The sequence below is a fragment of the Carcharhinus amblyrhynchos genome, chromosome 9 (assembly GCF_965287045.1).
Source record: "Carcharhinus amblyrhynchos chromosome 9, sCarAmb.v2.hapA, whole genome shotgun sequence".
Classification (NCBI taxonomy): domain Eukaryota; kingdom Metazoa; phylum Chordata; class Chondrichthyes; order Carcharhiniformes; family Carcharhinidae; genus Carcharhinus; species Carcharhinus amblyrhynchos.
Genome location: NC_137332.1, coordinates 102,636,672 through 102,658,929, shown reverse-complemented (window position 1 = coordinate 102,658,929; position 22,258 = coordinate 102,636,672). Strand labels below are relative to the sequence as shown.

Genomic DNA, 22,258 nt, shown 5'->3' with positions numbered 1-22,258 from the left:
TCCTTCCTTTAAAGTTATAAAGCCAGTGTGCAGAGTGGACAGTGCAAGCCTCTTGCTTGCTTCAAAACCAATTCAAGTTAAATCCGTGGTCCCCACAAGTGAGATATACCTGGCCCAATCTGACCAGAAAAGACATTGATCTTAGACAAAAGGCCGAGGAGTGATAGAATTCGCTGTCTTACAGTGTGGCGTTTGAGCGAAAATGTGTTTGCTTTTATAAGATCTTCATGCTTGTTGCCCATCAAGAGATTTTTAATCGCTGAATTATGGATGTGCTCATTCTGGTTGTTCATTTGTTACATGTGTGGAGTTTATTTTGTGGTGGGAAAGATCTAACGTAAGGTAAATAAGATTGGTAACTGATGTGTGGTGAGGCTAAAATGTGGCGACTATTGTCTTCAAATGTTGGTATCATATTTGATTTATAGGGAACTTATTTCAATATCAATTTAATATATTTTTGTCAAAAATCTTGTTCACATCTGCATTACAAAACCAGTTGTTCTAAAGCAGTTGCAGAGCATGTTTCAGTTCTCGGGACCCTTGGTGTCACAGGAACAATTGTTGAAGTCTCCTTCCTTGGTACCTTTTTTTTTATTGGAAGAAATACAGTATGGGGCTTTGTGGGGAGGCGATAGCCTAGTGGTATTATCGGTAGAGTATTAATCCAGAAACTCAGCTAATGATCTGGGGACCCAGGTTCGAATCCTGTCATGGCAAATGGTGGAGCTTGAATTCAATTAAAAAATATCTGGAATTAAGAATCTATTGATCATCATGAAATCATTATCGATTATCGGAAAAATCCATCTGATTCACTTATGTCCTTTAAGGATGGAAATGTGCCGTCCTTACCTGGTCTGGCCTACGTGGACAGAAAGATGGTACGGTGGTTAGCGCTGCTGCCTCACAGCACTATTCTTGGCTTGAATCACTGCCGTAGAATCCCTACAGTCCAGAATGAGGCCATCCAGCCCATTGAGTCTGTACTGACCATAATCCCTTCCAGGCCCTATTCCCATAACCCTCATTTACCCTGCTAATCCCCCTGACACGGGGGGTCAGTTTAGCACGGCCAATCAATCTAACCCGCACATCTTTGGATTGTGGGAGGAAACCCACGCAGACACGGTGAGAAAGTGCAAACTCCACGCAGACAGTGACGCAAGGCTGGAATTGAACCTGGGTCCCTGGCGCTGAGAGGCAGCAGTGCCAGCCATTGTGTCTGTGCAGTCTGCACGTTCTCCCCATGTCTGTGTGAGTTTCCCCTGGGTACTCCAGTTTCCTCCCATAATCCAAAAGATGTGCTGGTTAGGTGCATTGACCATGCTAAATTCTCCCTCAGTGTACCCGAACAGAGCCGGAGAGTGGTGACGAGGGGAACTTCACAGCAACTTAGTTGCAGTTTTAATGTAAGCCTACTCATGACACCGATAAATAGACTTTAACATGGCTCTAGAGCCACAGCAATATGGTTGACTCTCATCTACTCTCTGAAATGGCCTTAGCAAGCCACTCGTCACCATCTTCTCGAGGGCACCTAGGGATGGGCAATAAATGCTGGCCTGCCAGTGCTGTGCATGTCCCACGAATGGAGGAGGATCTGATTCCCAGTTTTTTACTGATGTGGTTTGTTCTCTGCAATCTGATCGCAGATGAATTTTTCCCCCATGTTACTGGCTGGCTTGTGGCTTTCTGGATAATTTTCGTTCTTCTCCTGGGAGGAATTGGTGTCGTGTATTACTTCTATCGGAAGCAGCGAAGACAAGATGAAAGAATAAGAAGTAAGTTTGCTGAGCAATGTTTGAAATTCAAGTGCAGCATTTTTTTTTGCTTTTGTAAATTGGGTGCCATTTAAAGGATGGAATGGATAGAGGCGAAAGAAGTGCCTCACTTTGCCCGGACATTATACACTTTAATCAGTCAGCTCAGCAAAACCCCAATTCTATTTCACCCACAATGCCTGCGCAACCATATGTTTGGTCTCCTTTTCTGAGGAAGGATGTTCTTGTCTCAAGAGAGAGCAGCGAAGATTTACTAGGCTGACTCTGGAGATGGTGGGACTGATTGTCAATGTCAGGAGAGATTGACTAAGTTAGGATTGTTTTCGCTGGAGTTCAAACGAATAAGGTGGGGGGGGGGGGTGGTGGTGGTGGTTCTCATAGAGACTTAGACAGGACTAAACAGAGTAGATGCAGGAAGGATGTTCCCAATGGTGGGGGAGTCCAGAACCAGGAGTCACAGTCTGAGGATTCAGGGTGGACCATTTAGGACCGAGGTGAGGAGACATTTCTTCACCTAAAGAGTGGTGAGCCTGTGGAATTCATTACCACAGGCAGTAGTTGATGCCAAAACATTGAACGTATTCAAGAGGCAGCTAGATGTAGCAATTTGGGGCGAATGAGATCAGAGGTTATGGGGAAAAATCAGGATTAGGCTATTGAGTTGGATGATCAGCCATGATCATAATGAATGATGGAGCAGACTCAAAGAGCCAAATGGCTGCCTCCTGCTTCTATCTTCTATGTTTCCAACAGAGGTCAGTGTAATAGTGACTGGCATCAAGAACCTTCACTGTTAGATTCCACCCTGTTTGGTTTGATTCATTATTGTCACATGTGTTTGGATATAGTGAAGAGTATTGTTTTTTGCGTGCTATACAGCCAAAACACACCATTCATCAAGTATGTAGGGGAGAAGGAGAAGGTGCAGAATGTGGTGTTACAGTCACAGAGAAGGATCAGCTTAATATAAGCTAGGTCCATTCAAAAGTCTGATGGCAGCAGGGAAGAAGCTGTTCTTGAGTTGGTTGGTACATGTCCTCAGACTTTTGAATCATTTCCCCGATGGGAGAAGGTGGAAGACAGTGTGTCTGGGATGCATGGGGTCCTTGATGACGTTGGCTGCTTTTCTGAGGCAGTGGGAATTGTAGATGGAGTTAATGAATGGGAGATTGGATTGTGTGATGGATTGGGCTGCATTCACAACCCTTTGTAGTTTCTCGTAAGCGTGGTCAGCCCTTGCATACTTCCTCTTCACCAAGTTACTTGCAGTTCACAAGGTGGATGGTGGGCCGGATTGTGGTCACTTTCATCATTCCTGGCTGCTTTCCCGAGGCAGCGGGAAGTGTGGATGGAGTTGGTGGATGTCTCCAACTTCCTGTCAAAGGTCTACAAATCTATTTCTATCACAATATCTAATAGCACAGTAAGAAGTCTTACAACGCCAGGTTAAAGGCTAACAGGTTTACTTGGTCACACAAGTTTTCGGAACACTGCCCCTTCATCAGGTGAGTGGAGAATTTGGGTTCACAAACAGGACGTACATAGACACAAACTCAGTTACAAGATAATGGTTGGAATGCGAATCTTAACAGGTAATTAAATCTTTACAGTCTTTACAAGTGTTTACAATGTCTAATAGCAAGTAGCTCACCATTGTACTAATAAAGACACTCATGAATTATATGAGAGCTAAATAATGCAGATGCTGGAAATCTGAAATGTAAGCAGAAAACGCTGGATAAATTCAGCAGGTCTGGCAGCATTAAGAGGCACAAGAACTCTTAATCCATCAGACTCTTCTAAAGAACTGATAAATTACTCACGTTGTGAGTGATGTTGGAACTGTTTTGTCCTGGTCCTGTCAAAATTACTGCCTCAGAGGCGATAAAGTAAGAATGCACATCACTAAAACGTACCCAGCATAGACATAGTCATGTACAACACCAAAAGGGGCAGCTTATATGATAACTAACTAACTGTACCCATCTTATCTTTCAGAACTCAATCAGCGACCTCCAATCTCTGGTAAGTCTAATATTTAGCAATTAAAATATCCCATCTTTATGATAAGGTGCAGGAACTTGAACAGAATTTCTTATAGGCAGTTAATACACAGGCGGCACGGTGGCACAGTGATTAGCTCTGTAGCCTCACAGCACCAGGGACCCAGGTTTGATTCCCGGCTTGGGTCATTCTCTGTGTGGAGTTTGCACATTCTTCACGTGTCTGTGTGTGTTTCCTCCGTTTTCCTCCCACAGTCCAAAGATGTGCGGGTTTAGGTGGATTGACCATGCTAAATTGCCCCTTAGTGTCAGGGGAACTAGCTAGGGTAAATGCATGGGGTTATGAGGATAGGAGCTGGGTGGGATTGTGGTCGGTACAGACTTGGTGGGCTGCATGACCTCCTTCTGCGCTGTAGGACTCTATACTTCTGATGCTTTTGAACTGTTCTTTGAGTACAGCCGCAATATCTTGCGATGTTTTGTAAAACTTAAAAGCTTTTGGAAGTGTTTCACTGAACATGAATGTTGATTAAATAAATTCTCTGCATTCTTTTATTTCAGAGTACGAAGCACTGCAAGCAAGGCTCCGTAAGTGACTCCTAACCAAACCATACAAATTGGTTATACTGAAACACTTTGAGCAGCATTTTCCCATCCCACCCGCCATGGGAACTGTAGTGGGTGGGACAGAAAATTCAACAGACTATTTAGAGGTCCGATGACCTCGGGCGGGAATTATCGGTTTGGGATATGTGCAAGGCTGGAAAATCCGCCCGCCGTTTTGCAGTTAAAGTCTTAGAGAATGGTGTAACTCTTATGCGGGTCCCTTACAATGCTACTAACATATATGTATGCGGTCATGGGTACAGGTTGTTATCCATTGTACACCTTTAAAGAGGAAACAAGAACTTGCTTCGAGTTTAACCCATTTGTCAAATCCGTTATTTGAAATAAAAAACTGCAATTACGCTTCAGAGGCCGACGTCCCTTCACCAGATTCCTTTTTTTATACACACTTCCACTCTTAGAGTGTTTCAGGTACAAGGTCGGAATCCAGAGTGCCAGTGGACCTTGCACCCTTGTATTTACACACAAGTGAGATTCCTTTGGGGCATCATGGTGGCACAGTGGTTAGCACCTCTGCCTCACAGCGCCAGGGATCCGGGTTCGATTCGCAGCTACATTCACTGCCTGTGTGGAGTTTGCCGTTCTCCCTGTGTCTGCGTGGGCTTCCTCTGGGTGCTCCGGTTTCATCCCACAGTCCGAAAGATGTGCTGGTTAGGTGCATTGGCCGTGCTAAATTCTCCCTTGGTGTACCCAAACAGGTGTCAGAGTATGGCGACTGGGGGATTTTCACAGTAACTTCGTTGGGCACAGCCTCAAGATAGAGGGGGGGCGGTTTAGAACGGAGTTGAGGAGGAACTTCTTCACTCAAAGGGTGGTGAATCTCTGGAATTTTCTGCCCGTTGAAGTGGTGGAGGCTGCCTCGCTAAATATTTTTAAGATGCGGGTTGATGGGTTTTTGATAAGAGAGGGGATTAAGGGTTATGGGGAGAGGGTGGGAATGTGGAACTGAGCCACGACAGATCAGCCATGAATGGCGGGGCAGGCTCGAAGCGCTAGTTGGCCTACTCCTGCTCCTATTTCTTATGTTCTTATGCAGTGTTAATGTAAGCCTACATACATGTGACACTGATAAATAAACTTAAACTGATTGGGCAGGCAATCATTATCTCAATCAGGGAGCTCATACTCCAAGAAGCCAACCTCACTGGAAGTCATTACAAACAGCTTTGATGCCACCAGTTATTTTTGCTAATTGAAATTTGAACTGTTTCCTGGAATTCTCACAGACCTTGCCCACGGATTTAGGGAATCAGAAGGAGTGCAGTGGTTGAAGGAGGTGGCTCACCACCACCACCTGGAGGGGCAGTTGGGGTTGGGCAATAAATGCTGGCCCTGGCCAGCGCCTCACATATCCCAGCAAATAGCTTTTAAAAGTGACTGGGGATTAAGAGTTGACACTGATTCAAAATGAAGAAGACTCTGATGCTGCGTTTTAAGTCTGTCATTAATTAAAGCTCTCTCCAAGAAGGTGGGGGGGGGTGCGGAAAGCAATGAGAAATTAGCTTAATAAAGCATTTAGTACAAAACTATGCAAGTGCTGAATTTGATGGTGGATAATATGTCAGAGTCTTGCATTAGGAAAGGGGAAGAATATTTCAGACGCGTGGGTGGCACAGTGGTTAGCATTGCTGCCTCACAGCACCTGGGATGCAGGTTCAATTCAGGTCTCGGGTCTCTGTCTGTTTCCCCTGGGTGCTCCCGTTTACTCCCACAGTCCAGCGGGGTAGGTTGATTGACCATGATAAATTGAGTTAGTGTCAGGGGATTGGCAGGCTAAATACGTGGGGTTATGGGAGTAGGGCCTGAGTAGGATTATGGTTGGTGCAGTCTTGATGGGCCAAATGGCCACCTGCTGTAAAGTAGGGATTCTATGATAAATATGTTAACTTTGTCCTTTTTCTTCACTGAGTATTGAAGCAAACAACTTGAAACAATTAATCTCACATACAGGAAATATATTTTCAGTTTTGGGTAGGCACAGCGGTTAGCACTGCTGCCTCACAGTGCCAGGGACCTGGGTTCAATTCTGACCTTGGGTCATTGTCAGTGAGGAGTTTGCACATTCTCCCAGTGTCTGTGTGGGTTTCCTCTGGGTTTCCTCTCACAATCCAAAGATGTGCAGGATAGGTGGATTGGCCATTTCTTTGTTCTTTTCGGGGGTTTTAGTTTAGATGGGCAGCATGGTTGGGGCAGACTTGGGGGGCCGAAGGGCCTGATCCTGTGCTGTAATTTTCTTTGTTCTTTGTTAAATTGTCCCTCAAGTGTCCCAAGTAGGTTTGATGGATTAGCCATGGGAAATTTTACGTGGATAGGAAGGATGAGTCTGTGTAAGATGCTTTGTCAGAGAGTCAGTGCAGACTCGATGGGCCAAATGACGACCTTCTGCACTGTAAGGATTCTGTAGCCTCCTGAACCTTTCCCCTCGCCCGGTTAATTCACCCCCAGTCAGCTGTCTCCCTCAACGGGCAGAGTAACCTATGGTCACCTGGGGCTATGGTGACTTTACTTTTTACCCCCTTACTGCAAAGGATACCGAAAAACTGTGCAAAGAGACAGACCATGCAGATAAAACATGAGACCCTTCAAATACACACAAGCTGGAGTACCCGCCCCCCCTCCTCAACACCCCACCCCTCAATCTTTTCTCTTCCAAAGTCCTGGAAACCTCCATCTGTATTATTCAATGATTCCTTAATCATAGAATCCCTACAATGCAGAAGGGGGCCATTCAGCCCACCAAGCCTGCACGGACCACAATCCCACACAGGCCCTATCCCCATAACCCCACATATTTACTTGATACTTGGGGCAATTTAGTATATCCAATCCACCTAACCTGCACATCTTTGGACTGTGGGGGGAAATCGGGAGAACCCGGGGGAATCCCATGCAGACTCGGGGAGAACGTGCAAACTCTGCACTTGCACTGACTTGAGATCAGAATTGAATCCGGATCCCTGGCGCTGCGAGGCAGCAACACTAACCATCGTGCCACCCCAAAATAATAGCGCCCAACGTGGGCCTTGAACCCATGATCCTGAGATTAAGAGCCTCATGCGGTACCAACTGAGCTACCCGGGTATATATTGTGCTTGAAAACTCTTGGTTAGTGCTGACTCGTTGAAAAGTGTTCCCAACTCAATGTGACTGCGCAACAATATGTATATAATTATTATTGCTGAGAAAGTTCTGAAGGTTTCTGATACTTATCAATGCTGTGTTTTCTCGTTCACACAGGTAAGGAACAAACACGAGCAGGACAAGGTGGGTGAGGCCGGATTTGTGTGTTTGTCTCATAAAGAATATTTAGTAATGAACAGAATTTTTAAAGTTTGTGAATAGGCTGCCTAACCGTTTTTTGCCGTCTTTCTTTTTCTCTCGCCCTTTTAGAAAAGGAGAAGCTGTTGAAAGCAATAGGTAAGGCACAGCATCACACTGCAGTTATTGTGTTATTCTTGTGCTGGCAAGGTGCAGCTGAAGGATAAATAGAATTTGCGCCACTTCACAGGGCTAATTGATCTTGACGCTTTACCAGGAATCCCACGGGATCAGTGGGCCCACTGGGAGGGTCCGACACTGCCTTTGGAATCATTGGGGAGTGGGTGTAGACCATTCAGCCCTTCAGGCCCGCTCCCCCAGTCAGTAAGATCATGGCTACCCCTCCCATCTCGACACACAGCCTCTCGTCTGCTATCTCACCTGCTCAAATCACTCTCTGCTGCTTCTAGAATTAAAAACAATGTGCGGGATTCACATTCAGCTTTATATCCAACTTGAGGGTTAAAATTTCATTTCCATTCGCGATTTTAATTGATAAATCTTCTGCCCTCACTACCTTTCCACCTCCAGGCCCTGTCCCTCCTTCCTCTGCTCCCACTCTAAGCAGCTGAGCCCATCAAAAATCGCTTCAGTGTCACACAATGTAATAATTTTGTATCATTGCTCCTGTGTGGGGGCACTTCCTGAGCATTAGCTGAAGCTGATGATTCGTTCATTGTCTTGCCTCTCGTAACCAGGAGGAGCCTGTGATGTATTCTTTTATTTGAATACCACCTTCTTTGGCGAAGATAAGCTTTGGGTCGTATCTTCCTCATCGGCGTGCAATGACACTGATCAGAAGTGCATCAGGTAGTTAGGGTCAGACTCGCTTTCTATGCATCACGCGGGCATGTGGGCCCTTTGCCAGTTGGATGAATCAGGCCTGTTTAAATCGGGAAAGGTGCTTAATCCAGAGCCTCAATATTGAGCAGAGGCAGAAAACTGCTGGTGGACAGAGATGGTAATGTGGTGGAATTGTCACTGGATTCATAATCTAGAGATCAGGGTAATGCTCTGGGGACCCAAGTTTGAATCCTGCCTTGGCATTATTTGAATTCAATAAAAATCTGGAATTAAAAGTCTAATGACCATGAAACCATTGCCATGAAAAACTCATCGGGTTCACCAATGCCCCTTAGAAACATAGAAACCCTACAGTGCGGAAGGAGACCATTTGGCTCATTGAGACTGCACCTACAACAATCCCACCCCAAGTTCTTTCCCCACTTAGTTACCCTGCCAATCCCTCTAACCTATCACATCCCAGTACACTAAGGATTAATATAGCATGTCCAATTAACCTAACCCGCATATCTTTGGACTTTGGGGAAGGAAATCTACCGTCCTTACCCCCTGGTCTGGCCTACCTGTGACTCCATATCTGCAGTGATCTGGTTGATGTTTAGCCATTCTCTGAAATGACTGAGTGAGACACCTCAGATCAAGGGGTAATTAGGGAGGGGAACAAATGCTGACCTTGCCAGTGATGCCTATGTCTCGTGAAAGAATAAAAGAGAAAGGTATATCTAGACTTGATGGGAGCATCCAATCTCTGAAACTGAGCACCTTGATGTTAATTGTTAATGGTATCTTTTAATTATGTTGTTAAGATACACAAGTGAAGGGCATTGTTTAATTAGGTATTTAGAGCATTTGTAAAGAGAGACTGTTGGAATGCTAGGTTGGTATGTCAGAAGCACACTGATCTGTTGGTGCATTTTGGGAATAAATCTATTGTGATAAAACCTATTGCATGCCTAGTTTCATACTGCACCAACTAGTGTGGTATCGGAATAACATTAATTTGTGTCTGTTTTCTTTCAGAGGATGAAAAAGTGGCTTGCAAATTGGGTATGAGAACATTATAATTAGAATCAATATTGTTAATGCTTTTCCCAGACATCTGGATTTGAATTTTGAATTGATTTATTATTGTGACATGTATTAGTATACAGTGAAAAGTATTGTTTCTTGTGTGTTACACAGACAAAACATACCTTTCATAGAGAAGGAAAGGAGAGGGTGCAGAATGTACTGTTATAATCATAGAGTGTAGAGAAAGATCAATTTAATGTGAGGTAGATCCATTCAAAACTCTGATAGCAGCAGGAAAGAAACTATTCTTGAGTCTTAACAGGAAGCAGAGAGTTAGAATAAATGGGTGCTTTTCTGGTTGGCAGTTGGTGACCAGTGGCGTACCACAGGGATCGGTGCTGGGGCCTCGACTGTTTACCATATACATAGATGACCTGGAGGAGGGGACGAGTGTAGGGTAACAAAGTTTGCTGATGACACGAAGATGGGTGGCAAAGCAAATTGCGTGGAGGACGCAGAAAGTCTGCAGAGAGATTTGGATAAGCTGATTGAGTGGGCGAGGATCTGGCAGATGGAATAAAACGTTGGCAAATGTGAGGTTATCCGCTTTGGAAGGAATAATAGTAAAATGGAATATTATTTAAATGGTGAAAAATTACAACATGCTACTGTGCAGAGGGACCTGGGGGTCCTTGTGCATGAATCGCAAAAACCCAGTCTGCAGGTGCAGCAGGTGATCAAGAAGGCGAATGGAATGTTGGCCTTTATCGCGAGAGGGATAGAATATAAAAGCAGGGAGCTCTTGCTGCAACTGTACAAGGCACTGGTGAGGCTGCAACTGGAGTACTGTGTGCAATTTTGGTCCCCTTATTTGCGAAAGGATATATTGGCCTTAGAGGGAGTACAGAGAAGGTTCACCAGGTTGATACCAGAGATGAGGGGGTTAGCTTATGAGGAGAGATTGAGTAGATTGGGCCTGTACTCGTTGGAGTTTAGAAGGCTGAGGGGTGATCTTATGGAGATATATAAGATAATAAAGGGTCTAGATAGGGTGGAGGCAGAGAGATTCTTTCCACTTAGAAAGGAAACAAGAACTACAGGACACAGCCTCAAAATAAGGGAAAGTCAGTTTAGAACAGAGTTGAGGAGGAACTTCTTCTCTCAGAGGGTAGTGAATCTCTGGAATTCTTTGTCCATTGAAGCATTGGAGGCTACCTCATTGAATATGTTTAAGTCACAGGTAGATAGATTTCTGATCGATAAGGGAATTAAGGGTTGTGAGGAGCAGGCGAGTAAGTGGAACTGAATCACTTTCAGATCAGCCATGATCTTATTGAATGGCGGGGCAAGCTTGAAGGGCTAGATGGCCTACTCCTGCTCCTATTTCTTATGTTCTTATGAGTCGATTGGTATTTGACCTCAGACTTTGATATCTTTTTCCTGATGGAAGAAGCTGGAAGAGAGGATGTCTGGGGTGCATGGAGTCCTTGATTATGCAGGCTGCTTTGCTGAATCAGAGGGAACTGTAGACAGTCAGTGGATGGGAGGCTGGATTGCATGATGGATTGGGCTACATTCATGACCTTTGTAGATCCTTGCTGTCTTGGGCAGATCAGGAGCCATACCAAACTTTGAGATATCAGAAAGAATGCTTTCTATAGTACATCTGTAAAAGTTGGTGAGAGTCACAGTGGACATGCCAAGTTTCCTTAGTCTTCTGAGAAAGTACAGGCTTTCTTAACTATAGTGTTGGCATGGGGGAACCAGGTCAGGTTGCTGGTGATCTGGACACTAAACAATTTGAAGCTCTGGACCATTTCCACTTTGTCCATGTTTATGTAGACAGGGGCATGTCCTCCTTTACGCTTCCTGAAGTCGATAACAATCCCCTTCATTTTGTTGACATTGAGAGAGAGATTATTGTCGCCGCACCAGTTCACCAGATTCTCTATTTCATTCCTGCGCTCTGTCTCATCATTGTTTGAGATTTGACCCACGACAATGGTGTCATCAGCAAACTTGAAAATCGAGTTGGAGGGGAAATTGGCCACACAGTCAGTGTGTCAGCATGTCAGGATATCAGCATAGCTAAGTAGCAGCACAACACCCCTGAGTCAGAGGTTCATGAACTCATACCCCTACTCCTGAAAAATCGCCTCACCTGATGCTCCCTGAGCGGTATCGAGGGAGTGCTGCGTTGTCAGAGGTGGAGGATGGCTTTCCAGGTGGGGAATTAAACTAAGGAATCCTTATTTATTTCTCTTGGGAAAAGGCCCCTTGACACTATTCAGCGAAAAGCAGAGGTATTTTAATGGTGTCCTGGTCGATTCATCGGCCCCCATCAAACACCAACAGAAAATAGGTTATCTACTGGTTTATCTTTGTTGCTTACGGTTGGGATCTTGCTGTGTGCAACTTTTGTTGGAACACAAGTAATTATTACCGGTGCTTTCCTGGCCCTGGCAGGTGATTGGTTGAGGAGGGAGGGACTGCAGGTTATTGCGAATACAGCGAGGATGCAGGTCAGGATGGCTTCCCAGTGCATTTCAACTGTAGGGATTCTATGGTTTCTATCGCTGTAAGAAGTCTCACAACACCAGATTTAAGTGGACTTTAACCTGGTGTTGTGAGACTTCTTACTGTGTTTACCCTAGTCCGACACCGGCATCTCCGCATCGTGGCTTCTATCTCTGTGCCAGACCTGCTCCGAGCAAGTTGGGAGCTCAAGGAGTCCACATTAGATCTCAACAGTAAAACCCTGTCCAGCTCTTCAGTAACTTTATTGACTGCAAAATGCTTCAGGTTGTGAAAGATGTAATTTTAAACCCTGAAGTTATATCTGGAACTTTTTCTTTCTTGCAGAATGTGACAAACTTCGCCATCTGATCGGTAAGATACTCTTGTCAGTCGCACATGCCTCTTCTTGTCTTTCGTTTCTTTGAAGCTATCTTTTATTTCCATCTCATAAGATTTGAAGTTTTAAAGTTTATTTATTATTGCCACAAGTAGGCTGACACTAAGATTACAGTGAAGTTACTGTGAGAATCCCCTAGTCGCCACCCTCCAGCACATGTTCAGATACACTGAGGGAGAATTTAGCACAGCCAATGCACCTAACCAGAACATCTTTTAGACTGTGGGAGGAAACCAGAGCACCCGGAGGAAACCCACACAGACATGGGGAGATTTTTTTAAAAAATTAATTGGTGGGACATGGGTGTGGCTGGCTGCCCAGCATTTATTGCCCATCCTTAGTTGCCTTTATAACTGAGTGACTTGCTAGGCCATTTCAGAGGGCAGTTGAGAGTCAACCACGTTGCTGTGGCTCTGAAGCACATGTAGACCCAGACCAGGTAGCATTAAGACAGCAACGTAGTTACTATGAAAATCCCCTAGTCTCCACAATCGGTGCCTGTTCGGGTGCAATAAGGGAGAATTTAGCACGGCCAATCCACCTAACCAGCACATCTTTGGATTGTGGGAGGAAACCAGAGCACCCGGAGGAAACCCATGCAGACATGGGGAGAATGTGCAGACTCAACACACTTCATGACCCAAGCTGGGAATCGAACCAGGGTCCCTGTCACTGTGAGGCAGCAGTGCTAATCACTGGAATGTTTGTGAGTGTAATGTTATGGGATTAAAGTTAGAACTTATAGAGTCATAGAGGCTTACAGCATGGAAACAGACCCTTTGGTCTAACTTGTCCGCACCACCCTTTTTTTACACACTTAAACTAATCCCAATTGCCTGCTTTTGGCCCATATCCCTCTATATCTGTCTAACCCGTGTAACTATCTAAATTAAAAAAAACAGAAAATGCTGGATAAACTCAGCAGGTCTGGCAGCAGCTGTGGAGAGAGAGAAAAACAGAGTTAATGTTTCAAATCTGTCTGACTTGCCTTCTGAACAACTTTTCACCCACCCTCTGCTGTGTTATCATGTGTTGTGAATCTTGTGGATAAATTGTAATATCCCGGTCTGGCATTTGAGTTAAAGGCAAAACACCACAGATGCTAAAATCTGAAATGAAAACAGAAAATGCTGGAAAATCTCAGCAGGTCTGATAGCCTTAGAGAGAGAATAGAGCCAACATCCAGACTCGAAACATTGGCTCAATTACAGAGGGGCCTGTGTTTTAGTGGCCGGGGAAGAGGAGGGATATGGGTAAAGGATGACCTTGAGAAGGGAGATGCGGCAGAGAGGAAGGGACCTTTCCTGGTGGCCAGAGGACCCACAAATGTGTTTCCCACCCCTCTCTACCTTGCCTGTCCAGCTAAAGCTGCTGGCTTCTCATACTGTGTGGGCCTCCCCGCCCTGCCATGGGTAAAGTAATGGCAGGGTGAAACGGGATGAGGTGCTTGAGTGAGCGTTAATTTCTGATTGGGTTGTTGGGGAACATGGCGCCCTGTAAGATCCAGCCCTTACTGCTTTCTGCAGAGAACCATGATTGCAGAATCCATTTAGCTGGAGGATTTGTGAGCAGTGATTACACAGATCAGGGGCTGGTGCATTTATTTATTAATTATTATCTCACCTTCCAAACCTCCTGTCTGACTGCTGAAGATGATTCCAGATATAGCAGCCTTGTGTCACTCTATAGTGGAGGTGGTGGCGCAGTAGCTTCGTCACTGGACTAGTAATCAGAGACCCAATGTAATTCTCTGGGATCCCAGGTTCAAAGTCTGTCACTGATATTGAACTCAATAAAAGCCTGGAATTAAAACTCTACTGATGACCATGAAACCATTGTTGCAAAAACCCATCTGTTTCACTAATGTCCTTCTAGGGAAGGAAATCTGCTGTCCTTACCCTGGCCTACATTTGACTCCAGACCCACAGCAATGTGGTTGGCTCTTAGCTGTCCTTTTAAGGGCAATCAGAGGTGGGCAATAAATGCTGGTCCAACCAGATGCATGGGTGCCTTGAAACCCACCTGCTGGAGAGTATAAAATCTAGTGGTATGGTGGTTAGCACTGCTGTCTCGCAGCGCCAAAGACGTGGGTTCAATTCCCGGTTTGGATCACTGTGCGGAGTTTGCAAGTTCTCCCCATGTCAGCATGTGTTTCCTCCGGGTGCTGCAGTTTCCTCCCACAATCCAAAGATGTGTGGGTTAGATGGATTGGCCATACTAAATTGCCATTTAGTGCCAGGGAGACTAGCTAGAGTAAATGTATGGGGTAATGGGGATAGGGCCTGGGTGGGATTGTGCTCGGTGCAGATGGATCAAATGGCCTCCTTCTGCACTGTGGGATTCGATGATTAAAGCCATATTCAAAATTGAGCATTCTTGCTTGGCTTCTGCCACTCCTTTTCGTTAGTTCCTTCTCGTTTACAGAGCTGTTTTTATTTACAAAGTGGTCATCGTTAATGACACATCTTCTGCTTCTTTTCAGCATGGGACAAGATGCTGAGATGTGCAGGTAAGAGAAATTATTGCCAATTTGTTGATACAAAGTAGGCACCAGAGCATTGGTGTACAAACCCTTCCTGTAAAACAATTGGGTATCCCGAAACAGGTTGGCCTCTGGTTTGGTTGCCTGCATCTAGAAATGCATTGAAATACTTGGGGCAGGTCATAATGGCCTTGGACTGCTTGGTGACATTTACCAGAGATCTTGAGATAAATCTTGCGCCAACCTTTTGCCTTTGTTTGCAAATGTCTCAGAAAGCACAGCATTTGAAGATTATACCTTAACGAAGAAAGCAGAGTTGGGGTGGGGGGGATGACCATATGATAAAAATACTAGGAAGAAAAGTCAGGCCATTCAGCCCTTCTAGCCTGCTCCATCATATACACAGCTTCCTGGGGTAAAGAATTCCAAAGATTCACCACTCTTTAAGAAAATAAATTCTTCCTTAAATCAATCTTAAATGAACACCCCTTTATTCTGCGATTATGCCCCTGGTCCATGATTGGAGACATCCTCTCAACCTTTGCCATGTTACAGTAAGAAGTCTCACAACACTAGGCTAAAGTCCAATAGGTTTATTTGGAGTGACCTCACCCGATGAAGGAGCTCTGAAAGCTTGTGGAACTTGTTGGACTTTAACCTGGTGTTGTGAGACTTCTTACTGTGCCCACCCCAGTCCAGTGCCGGCATCTCCACAACATGGCTACCACTGACACTGCAAACCGCCGGCTCAAAGTGGAGTGGATCTCCAAGAAGATCATGCATATCGACATAGACATCAAGTTTCACTCACCTGAGGAAGGAGCAGCACTCTGAAAGCTCATGATTTCAAATAAACCTGTTGGACTTTAACCTGGTGTTGTGAGACTTCTCACTGTGCCCACCCTCAGTCCAGCGCCGACATCATGTTTGCCACGTTAAAAAACCCTAAGAATCTTTATGTTTCAGTCAGGTCGTAGAAACATCAGAACTAGAAGCAGGAGTAAGCCATTCGAGCCTGATCTGCCATTAATTATGATCATGGTTAGTCATCCAACTCAGTAACTCGTTCCCGCTTTCCCTTCATGTCCTTTGATCCCCTTCGCAGTATCTAATTCTTTCTTGAGAACATGCAATGTTTTGTCCTCAACTGCTTTCTGTGGTAGCAAATGCCACAGGCTCACCGCACTCTGGGTGAAGACATTTCTCCTCCTCCTACATCTTAAATGATCTACCCTGTATCCTTAGACTGTGATTCCTGGATCTGGACACACCCATTGGGAACATGTTTCTTTATTAGTGTCACAAGTAGGCTTACAAGTAGGCTGCAATGAAGTTATTGTGAAAATTCCCTAATCGCCACACTCTGGCGCCTGTTCGGGTCCAATGAAGGAGAATTTAGCGTGGCCAGTGCACCTAACCAACGTGTCTTTCGGACTGTGGGAGGAAACCAGAGCTCCCGGAGGAAACCCTCACAGACACAGGGAGAATATGTAGACTTCCCAAAGACAATGACCCAAGCTGGGAGTCAAACCCAGCTCCCTGGCATTACAGGGCAGCAGTGCTAACCACTATGTCAATCACTGTGCCATCACAGTATTCTAAATGTGGCCTTGCGAGAAGCTTGTACGTTTGCAAAAGCCACATTCTGCACCTGCACGTTAGCTTTCTGGTTTTCACGAACAAGTCCCTTTTGTGCTACAGCTTTCTGCAGTCTCTCTCCATTTAAATAATAATTGCCTCCTCACTACTTCTTCCAAACTAAACAATCACACATCTTCCCATTTTTTATTTGCCAATTTTCCATCCGTTCAGAGAAAGGAAGTAACTTGGTTAACGGAACTGGTTTCAGATAGCAACAGGAAGTTAATCTTTCTGAAGAGGAGGTGGGTGTGAGGATATGGACTCCCTCCCCTCTCTTCCAACCTGTCCATTCCAAATTCCACTAATCCATGTGAATCAACTCTTGTGTCCTCCAATCCTATTTCCACTAAACCACTCTGAACACCCAATTTCTGCTCTTGCTTCCCGCATTGGCTGACATAGAAACAGAAAATAGGAACAGGAGGAGGCAATTCGCCCTTTGAACCTGCTCTGCCATTCATTATCGTCATGGCTGATCATCCAACGCAATTGCCTGGTCCCGCCTGAAGAAATTTTTCCTCATCAATCTTCTAAACTGTCTACCCTAAATCATCAGAGTGTGACCCTGGTTTCTGGACTCCCCCATCATTGGGAACATCCTGCATCTACTGTATCTTGTCATAGAGATCATCAGCATGGAAACAGGCTCTTTGGCCCAACTTGTCCATGCTGCTCTTTTTTTAATCCCTAAGCTAGTCCCAATTGCCTGCGTTTGGTCCATATCCCTCTCTACCCATCTTACTTATGTAACTGTCTAAACGCTTTTTGAAAGACAAAATTGTACTCGCCTCTACTAGTACCTCTGGCAGCTTGTTCCAGACACTCACCACCCTTTGTATGAAAAAATTGCCCCGCTGAACCCTTTTGTATCTCTCCCCTCTCACCTTAAACCTATGCCCTCTAGTTTTAGACTCCCCTACTTTTGGGGAAAAAATATTGATTATCTAGCTGATCAATGCCCTCATTATTTTATAGACCTCTAAAAGATCACCCTTGAGTCTCCTATCTCTAGAGAAAAAAAAGTCCACATCTACCCAGCCTCTACTTATAACTTTAACCACCAATCCTGGTAGCATCCTAGTAAATCTTTTCTGCACTCTTCCTAATTTAATAGTATTCTTTCTATAATAGGGTGACCGGAACTGTACACAGTAGTCCAAGTGTGGCCTTACCAATGTCTTGTACAATTTCAACAAGACGTCCCAATGTTCTGACCAATGAAACTTGATATGCAAATAATCCCTTCACTACTCTGTCCACCTGTGACTCCACTTTCAAGGATCTCTTTGTTCTATAACTCTCCCCTACTATTAACTGAGTAAGTCCTGCCTTAGCTCGACCTACCAAAATGCATTGCATTTATCTAAATTAAACTCCATTTGCCATTCGTCAGCCCACTGGCCCAATTGATCAAGATCCCGTTGCAATCCTAGATAACCATCTTCACTGTCCACTTTGCAGCACTCTTGTGTCATTTGAAAACTTACTAACCGTGCCTCCAAATCATTAATATAAATGACAAGTAACAGTGGACCCAGCACTGATCCCTGAAGCACACCACTGGACACAGGCCTCCAGTTTGAAAAAACCTATCCTGTTAAAATTTTATAGGTTTCCATGAGATTCCACCCCCCACCCCCCTCACTCTTCTGAATGCCAGCAAATATAATCATAGGATTATAGAAACCATACAGTGTAGAAGGAGGCCATTCTGTACCAACAACAACCCCAGTCAGGCCCTATCCTCGTCACCCAACATATTTATTCTGCTAATTCCCCAACGTATGCGACCTAGGACACTAAGGGGCAATTTAGCACGGCCAATCAACCTAACCCACACACTTTGGAGTGTGTTTCATCCTGCTGCCCTAATCTAGAACTAATGGCAGATGCAAGGTGGGGATGGCCGGGGGAACAGGCTCACATGAAGGGTCGATCATTTGGGACTGGGACTCGGGAGAAATTTGTTCACTCTTTGGAATTCTCTACTGCAGAGGGTTGTGCGTGCTCCAGTTGTTGACTAAATTTAAGGTTGGGTTGAATGGATTTTTGATGCCTCAGGCGACGTGGTAGAAAATGGAAACTTGAGGCATAAGATCAATCCTGATCGTGTGGAATGATGGTTCAAGTTGGAGTGGGGTCGGGGCCTGGTCGTACTCCCGCTCCTATGCCGTGGTCAGTGCTGAGAATTCCCTTGCCGAGGGCTTGGGTTCCTTTGTTGTTTGCCAGTGTTTGCTGCTGTTGTGTGTAGGAACGCTGCATCCATTTGATAATGACCCCAGTGACGTTCTTTCTGCAGTTCCAGTTAGCCTGGACCCTGACACGGCAAATGGGAACGTCGAGGTGTCACCGGATCAGTCGGCAGTGAAGGACGGCGGGGGCTGGCGGAACGTCACGGAAAACGCCAAGCGCTTCGAACGCTATCCGTTTGTCTTGGCCACCGTCGGCTTCGAAGGCGGGAAACATTACTGGGAGGTGGAAGTGGGAGAGAGCAAAAACTGGGACCTGGGCGTGGCCAAGGAGTTGGTGGAACGGAAAGGCCGGATCAGCCTTGATGAAGAACATGGCTACTTTGTCATTGGACGTTACTGGGATAAGTATGAGGCGAGACATGCAGAAAAGACTGAGATCGTCCTTAACGAGGAACTCAGGAAGATCGGCATTTTTCTCAATTATGACGAGGGGATTGTTTCATTCCACAATGCGGATACAAAAGAGCAGCTCCACGCATTTAACACCAAATTTACAGAGACTATATTTCCGTTCTTCTGTCCATGGAGATCTCAGGAACCTTTGAAAATTACTCCAGTCATGTTGGAGAATTGACCGTTTAAAAGCCTGGTGACAGAGGTGACCGGAAGTCAGTCTTTAACTACAAATGGTATCGTTTGATCAACTGCGTGTGTGGAGTTGAAATCGGCAGCCATTTTGCATTGTAAGGTGACAAGGTGCTTTAAATCATCTTGCAAGCCACTCTGTCAAAACCCTGCTCCCTCTCATGGAATCCCAATACTGGTATATGGCCCAGGAGACCACAGAAACATAGAAGATAGGAGCGCTGGAGGAGGTTGGGGGGGGGGGGGGGGGGGTAGCGTGGCGTGGTTCAGGAACTTCAAGCCCATTTCATCATTCATTATGATCGTGGCCGATCATCAACTCAGTAGCCAAATCCCGCCATCCCACCATATCCTTCGATTCTCTTCACCTCAAGTGCTATCCTACCTTTTTAATCTTTTATTTAAATAAATCAACTGTGCATATGAATCTACCATGTTCATTAGTCGATCAGCCATTTTTACATGTTATGCCAATTGGAATAAACCTGAAATTGAAAGACACAAAATGGCACAAAATGGACTCTGTGAAAAGACATTAAGATGTGCTGACTTAGGCACAGACATTGCATAATGAGTTAAATCCTATTAGTGTCTAATTACGATGTGGGTATGCCTGAGTTTGATAATAGAGTCTATTATCAAATAAATCGGTTGGACTAAAACCTGGTGTCGTCAGACTTTTTACAGTGTCTAATTACTACAGGAAATAAATCAGATCTTGAGGCCCAGATGATCACTTAGCTTGAGATAAGGCAGAACCAAAACAATGAGTTTTGTTAACAAAATCAGTCATTGAAAGAAGGACATAAATGTATAACAATGTGATAACTGCTAATGTCTACTTGTCTACTCTGAAATGTATAATGATGTCTAACTACCAATATCCTTACTTGTTCACTATTTGAAAATGTATAAAAGAAGCTCAGCTGCCATTTTAAAGTTGAGAAAGTGACTGCGAGCACTGCGGAGAGCCCAGCACTTCTCCCAAAGTTTTCAACTGCATGTTGAATCTTTAAATCTGACTTCGAGTGGTGATTTTCTCACAATACTGCCTGTCATCTAGAAAGAGCAAAGAATGTTCCTAAAATTTGATGTGCGCTATTATGTGCTTTTCAGATGTCTCTCACTGACAACATCTTGAGTTTTATTTTGGCTCTAGCCTTTATAGATGTCAAGTTACAGTTATGCATGGTGCTGCTCCATGCAGGGACTCTTCTGTCAGATCTCTTACCATGTGACTCTTTACATTATATTAACACTTGTCTTGCTGTGCACCAAACGGCACGCAGCTACCGCACCAAAGTGTTTGCACAAATATTGCACATCTACAATATTTACTGCTGATTCTTTGGGTTTTGGTAAACCGTCATTTTAGGGTTCACCTCCCTGACAGTAATGAGGGGTTTATAAAGACCTTTTTTATGTTGTGTCTATGTTTTCATTGAGCTCTCTCTTTATGTTTCAAATAATTATGGTGGTAGCGCATGTTAATTCATCCACATTTGCTGTGATTTTTTTTGGAAGATGTAATTGTGATTAATATTTCTAAATACATTGTTTGAAGAGTGTATCCTTGTAACTTCTTAGTTTTGAGGCGAGACGCTGAACCCGTTTCATGATACACTCAAAGTGTGCTGAACAAACAAATTAAAATTTTCTTATGGTCTTAACAGGAGCAGCCAGGTATGAGCTTGATACTGATAATTCCTGTGTTTGTACTACATGCTCACTGGACTTTCCACGTGCAAAACACGGCATATGTTAGTATGCCTCTGATGTAATTTATGCTATGTTAAGTAATATGTTTACAATGTAAAGATGAATATTTAAAAAAAAACATTTGTTTTCACAAGTGCTTATTGACAACCACAAGGTTAGATCAATGGGCAACTGCACTGTTGCTCAAACCAGTTTGTCAGCCCCACCCCAATCGTTCAGAAGATCCGAAGCTGGAAGCCACTCCTTACTGAGTTTCACAGAGTCACAGCGCAGAAGGAGGCCATTCGGTCCACCGTGTCTGCACCAGTTCTCCAAATCAGCGCAGGTGCCATTCTCCTGCCTTTTCCCCAGTACGTGTGTCATTGAGGACATTGGATTCCAGTCCCGTTTCTTTTCCAGCACCCGGAATAATGAGACATTATCCAAAGCAATTCCCTGCCCAAATTGTTTCGGAAGGTCAAGGAGAAGGTGAGAAGCTTTTGCTAGGAGTTCACTGTGGCAGATGGAAATAATTCACTACCTATAGAATAACAGGCGCTTCATTACTCTACCACCCTCACCCACCCCTCCACACACACAAGAAAACCTGTAACTTTAATTCCCACCCTCGCTGAGCACAATGGGCTGGGATTCTCCATGCTCTTCAGAACCCCCCACATAAAATGTGAGGTCCTTGGGAGCATCGGACTTGGGAGTGGGTCATTCAGCCCTTTGAACCTGCTCTACCACTCAATGTGATCATGGCTGATCTGGTTGTGGTTTTAATGAGGGACAAAGATAACATAAACAGGTAAAAAAAACACTTTATCCCTTAGTGGAGGGAGCAATGACTCAGCGGCCTGGATTTAGGATAAGGGGCAGGAGCTATAAAGGGGATGTGAGGAAAAAGTGTTTTCACCCCGGAGGGTGGAGGGAGACTGGAACCTGCTGCTGCTGCCGCCTAATAGGCTGATGGAGGCAGAGCCCCTTGTTACATTTAAGAAGTATTTAGAAGTATGTGAAAGGTCAGTCATGAGAGAACATAGGTTCAAGGTAAGAGGCAGGAGGTTTTGCGGGGGGTGGGGGGATGGAGGATGTGAGGAAAAGATTTTTTTACCCAAAGGATGGTGATGGTCTGG

General features: G+C 44.8%; 1 protein-coding gene across 1 annotated transcript in view; it reads left to right on the top strand.

The window, feature by feature from the left end:
• Positions 1 to 19,643, top strand: part of LOC145348151 (butyrophilin subfamily 2 member A1-like) — a 35,623-nt gene extending 15,980 nt beyond the window's left edge. Inside the window, exons 5-13 of the mRNA XM_080196325.1 lie at positions 1,656 to 1,784; positions 3,783 to 3,809; positions 4,349 to 4,375; positions 7,652 to 7,678; positions 7,805 to 7,831; positions 9,557 to 9,583; positions 12,410 to 12,436; positions 14,944 to 14,970; positions 18,884 to 19,643. Coding sequence (XP_080052451.1) covers positions 1,656 to 1,784; positions 3,783 to 3,809; positions 4,349 to 4,375; positions 7,652 to 7,678; positions 7,805 to 7,831; positions 9,557 to 9,583; positions 12,410 to 12,436; positions 14,944 to 14,970; positions 18,884 to 19,410 — 845 coding nt within the window. The 3' untranslated portion in view covers positions 19,411 to 19,643. The remainder of the gene's footprint in view (positions 1 to 1,655; positions 1,785 to 3,782; positions 3,810 to 4,348; positions 4,376 to 7,651; positions 7,679 to 7,804; positions 7,832 to 9,556; positions 9,584 to 12,409; positions 12,437 to 14,943; positions 14,971 to 18,883) is intronic.
• Positions 19,644 to 22,258: the final 2,615 nt, after the last annotated feature.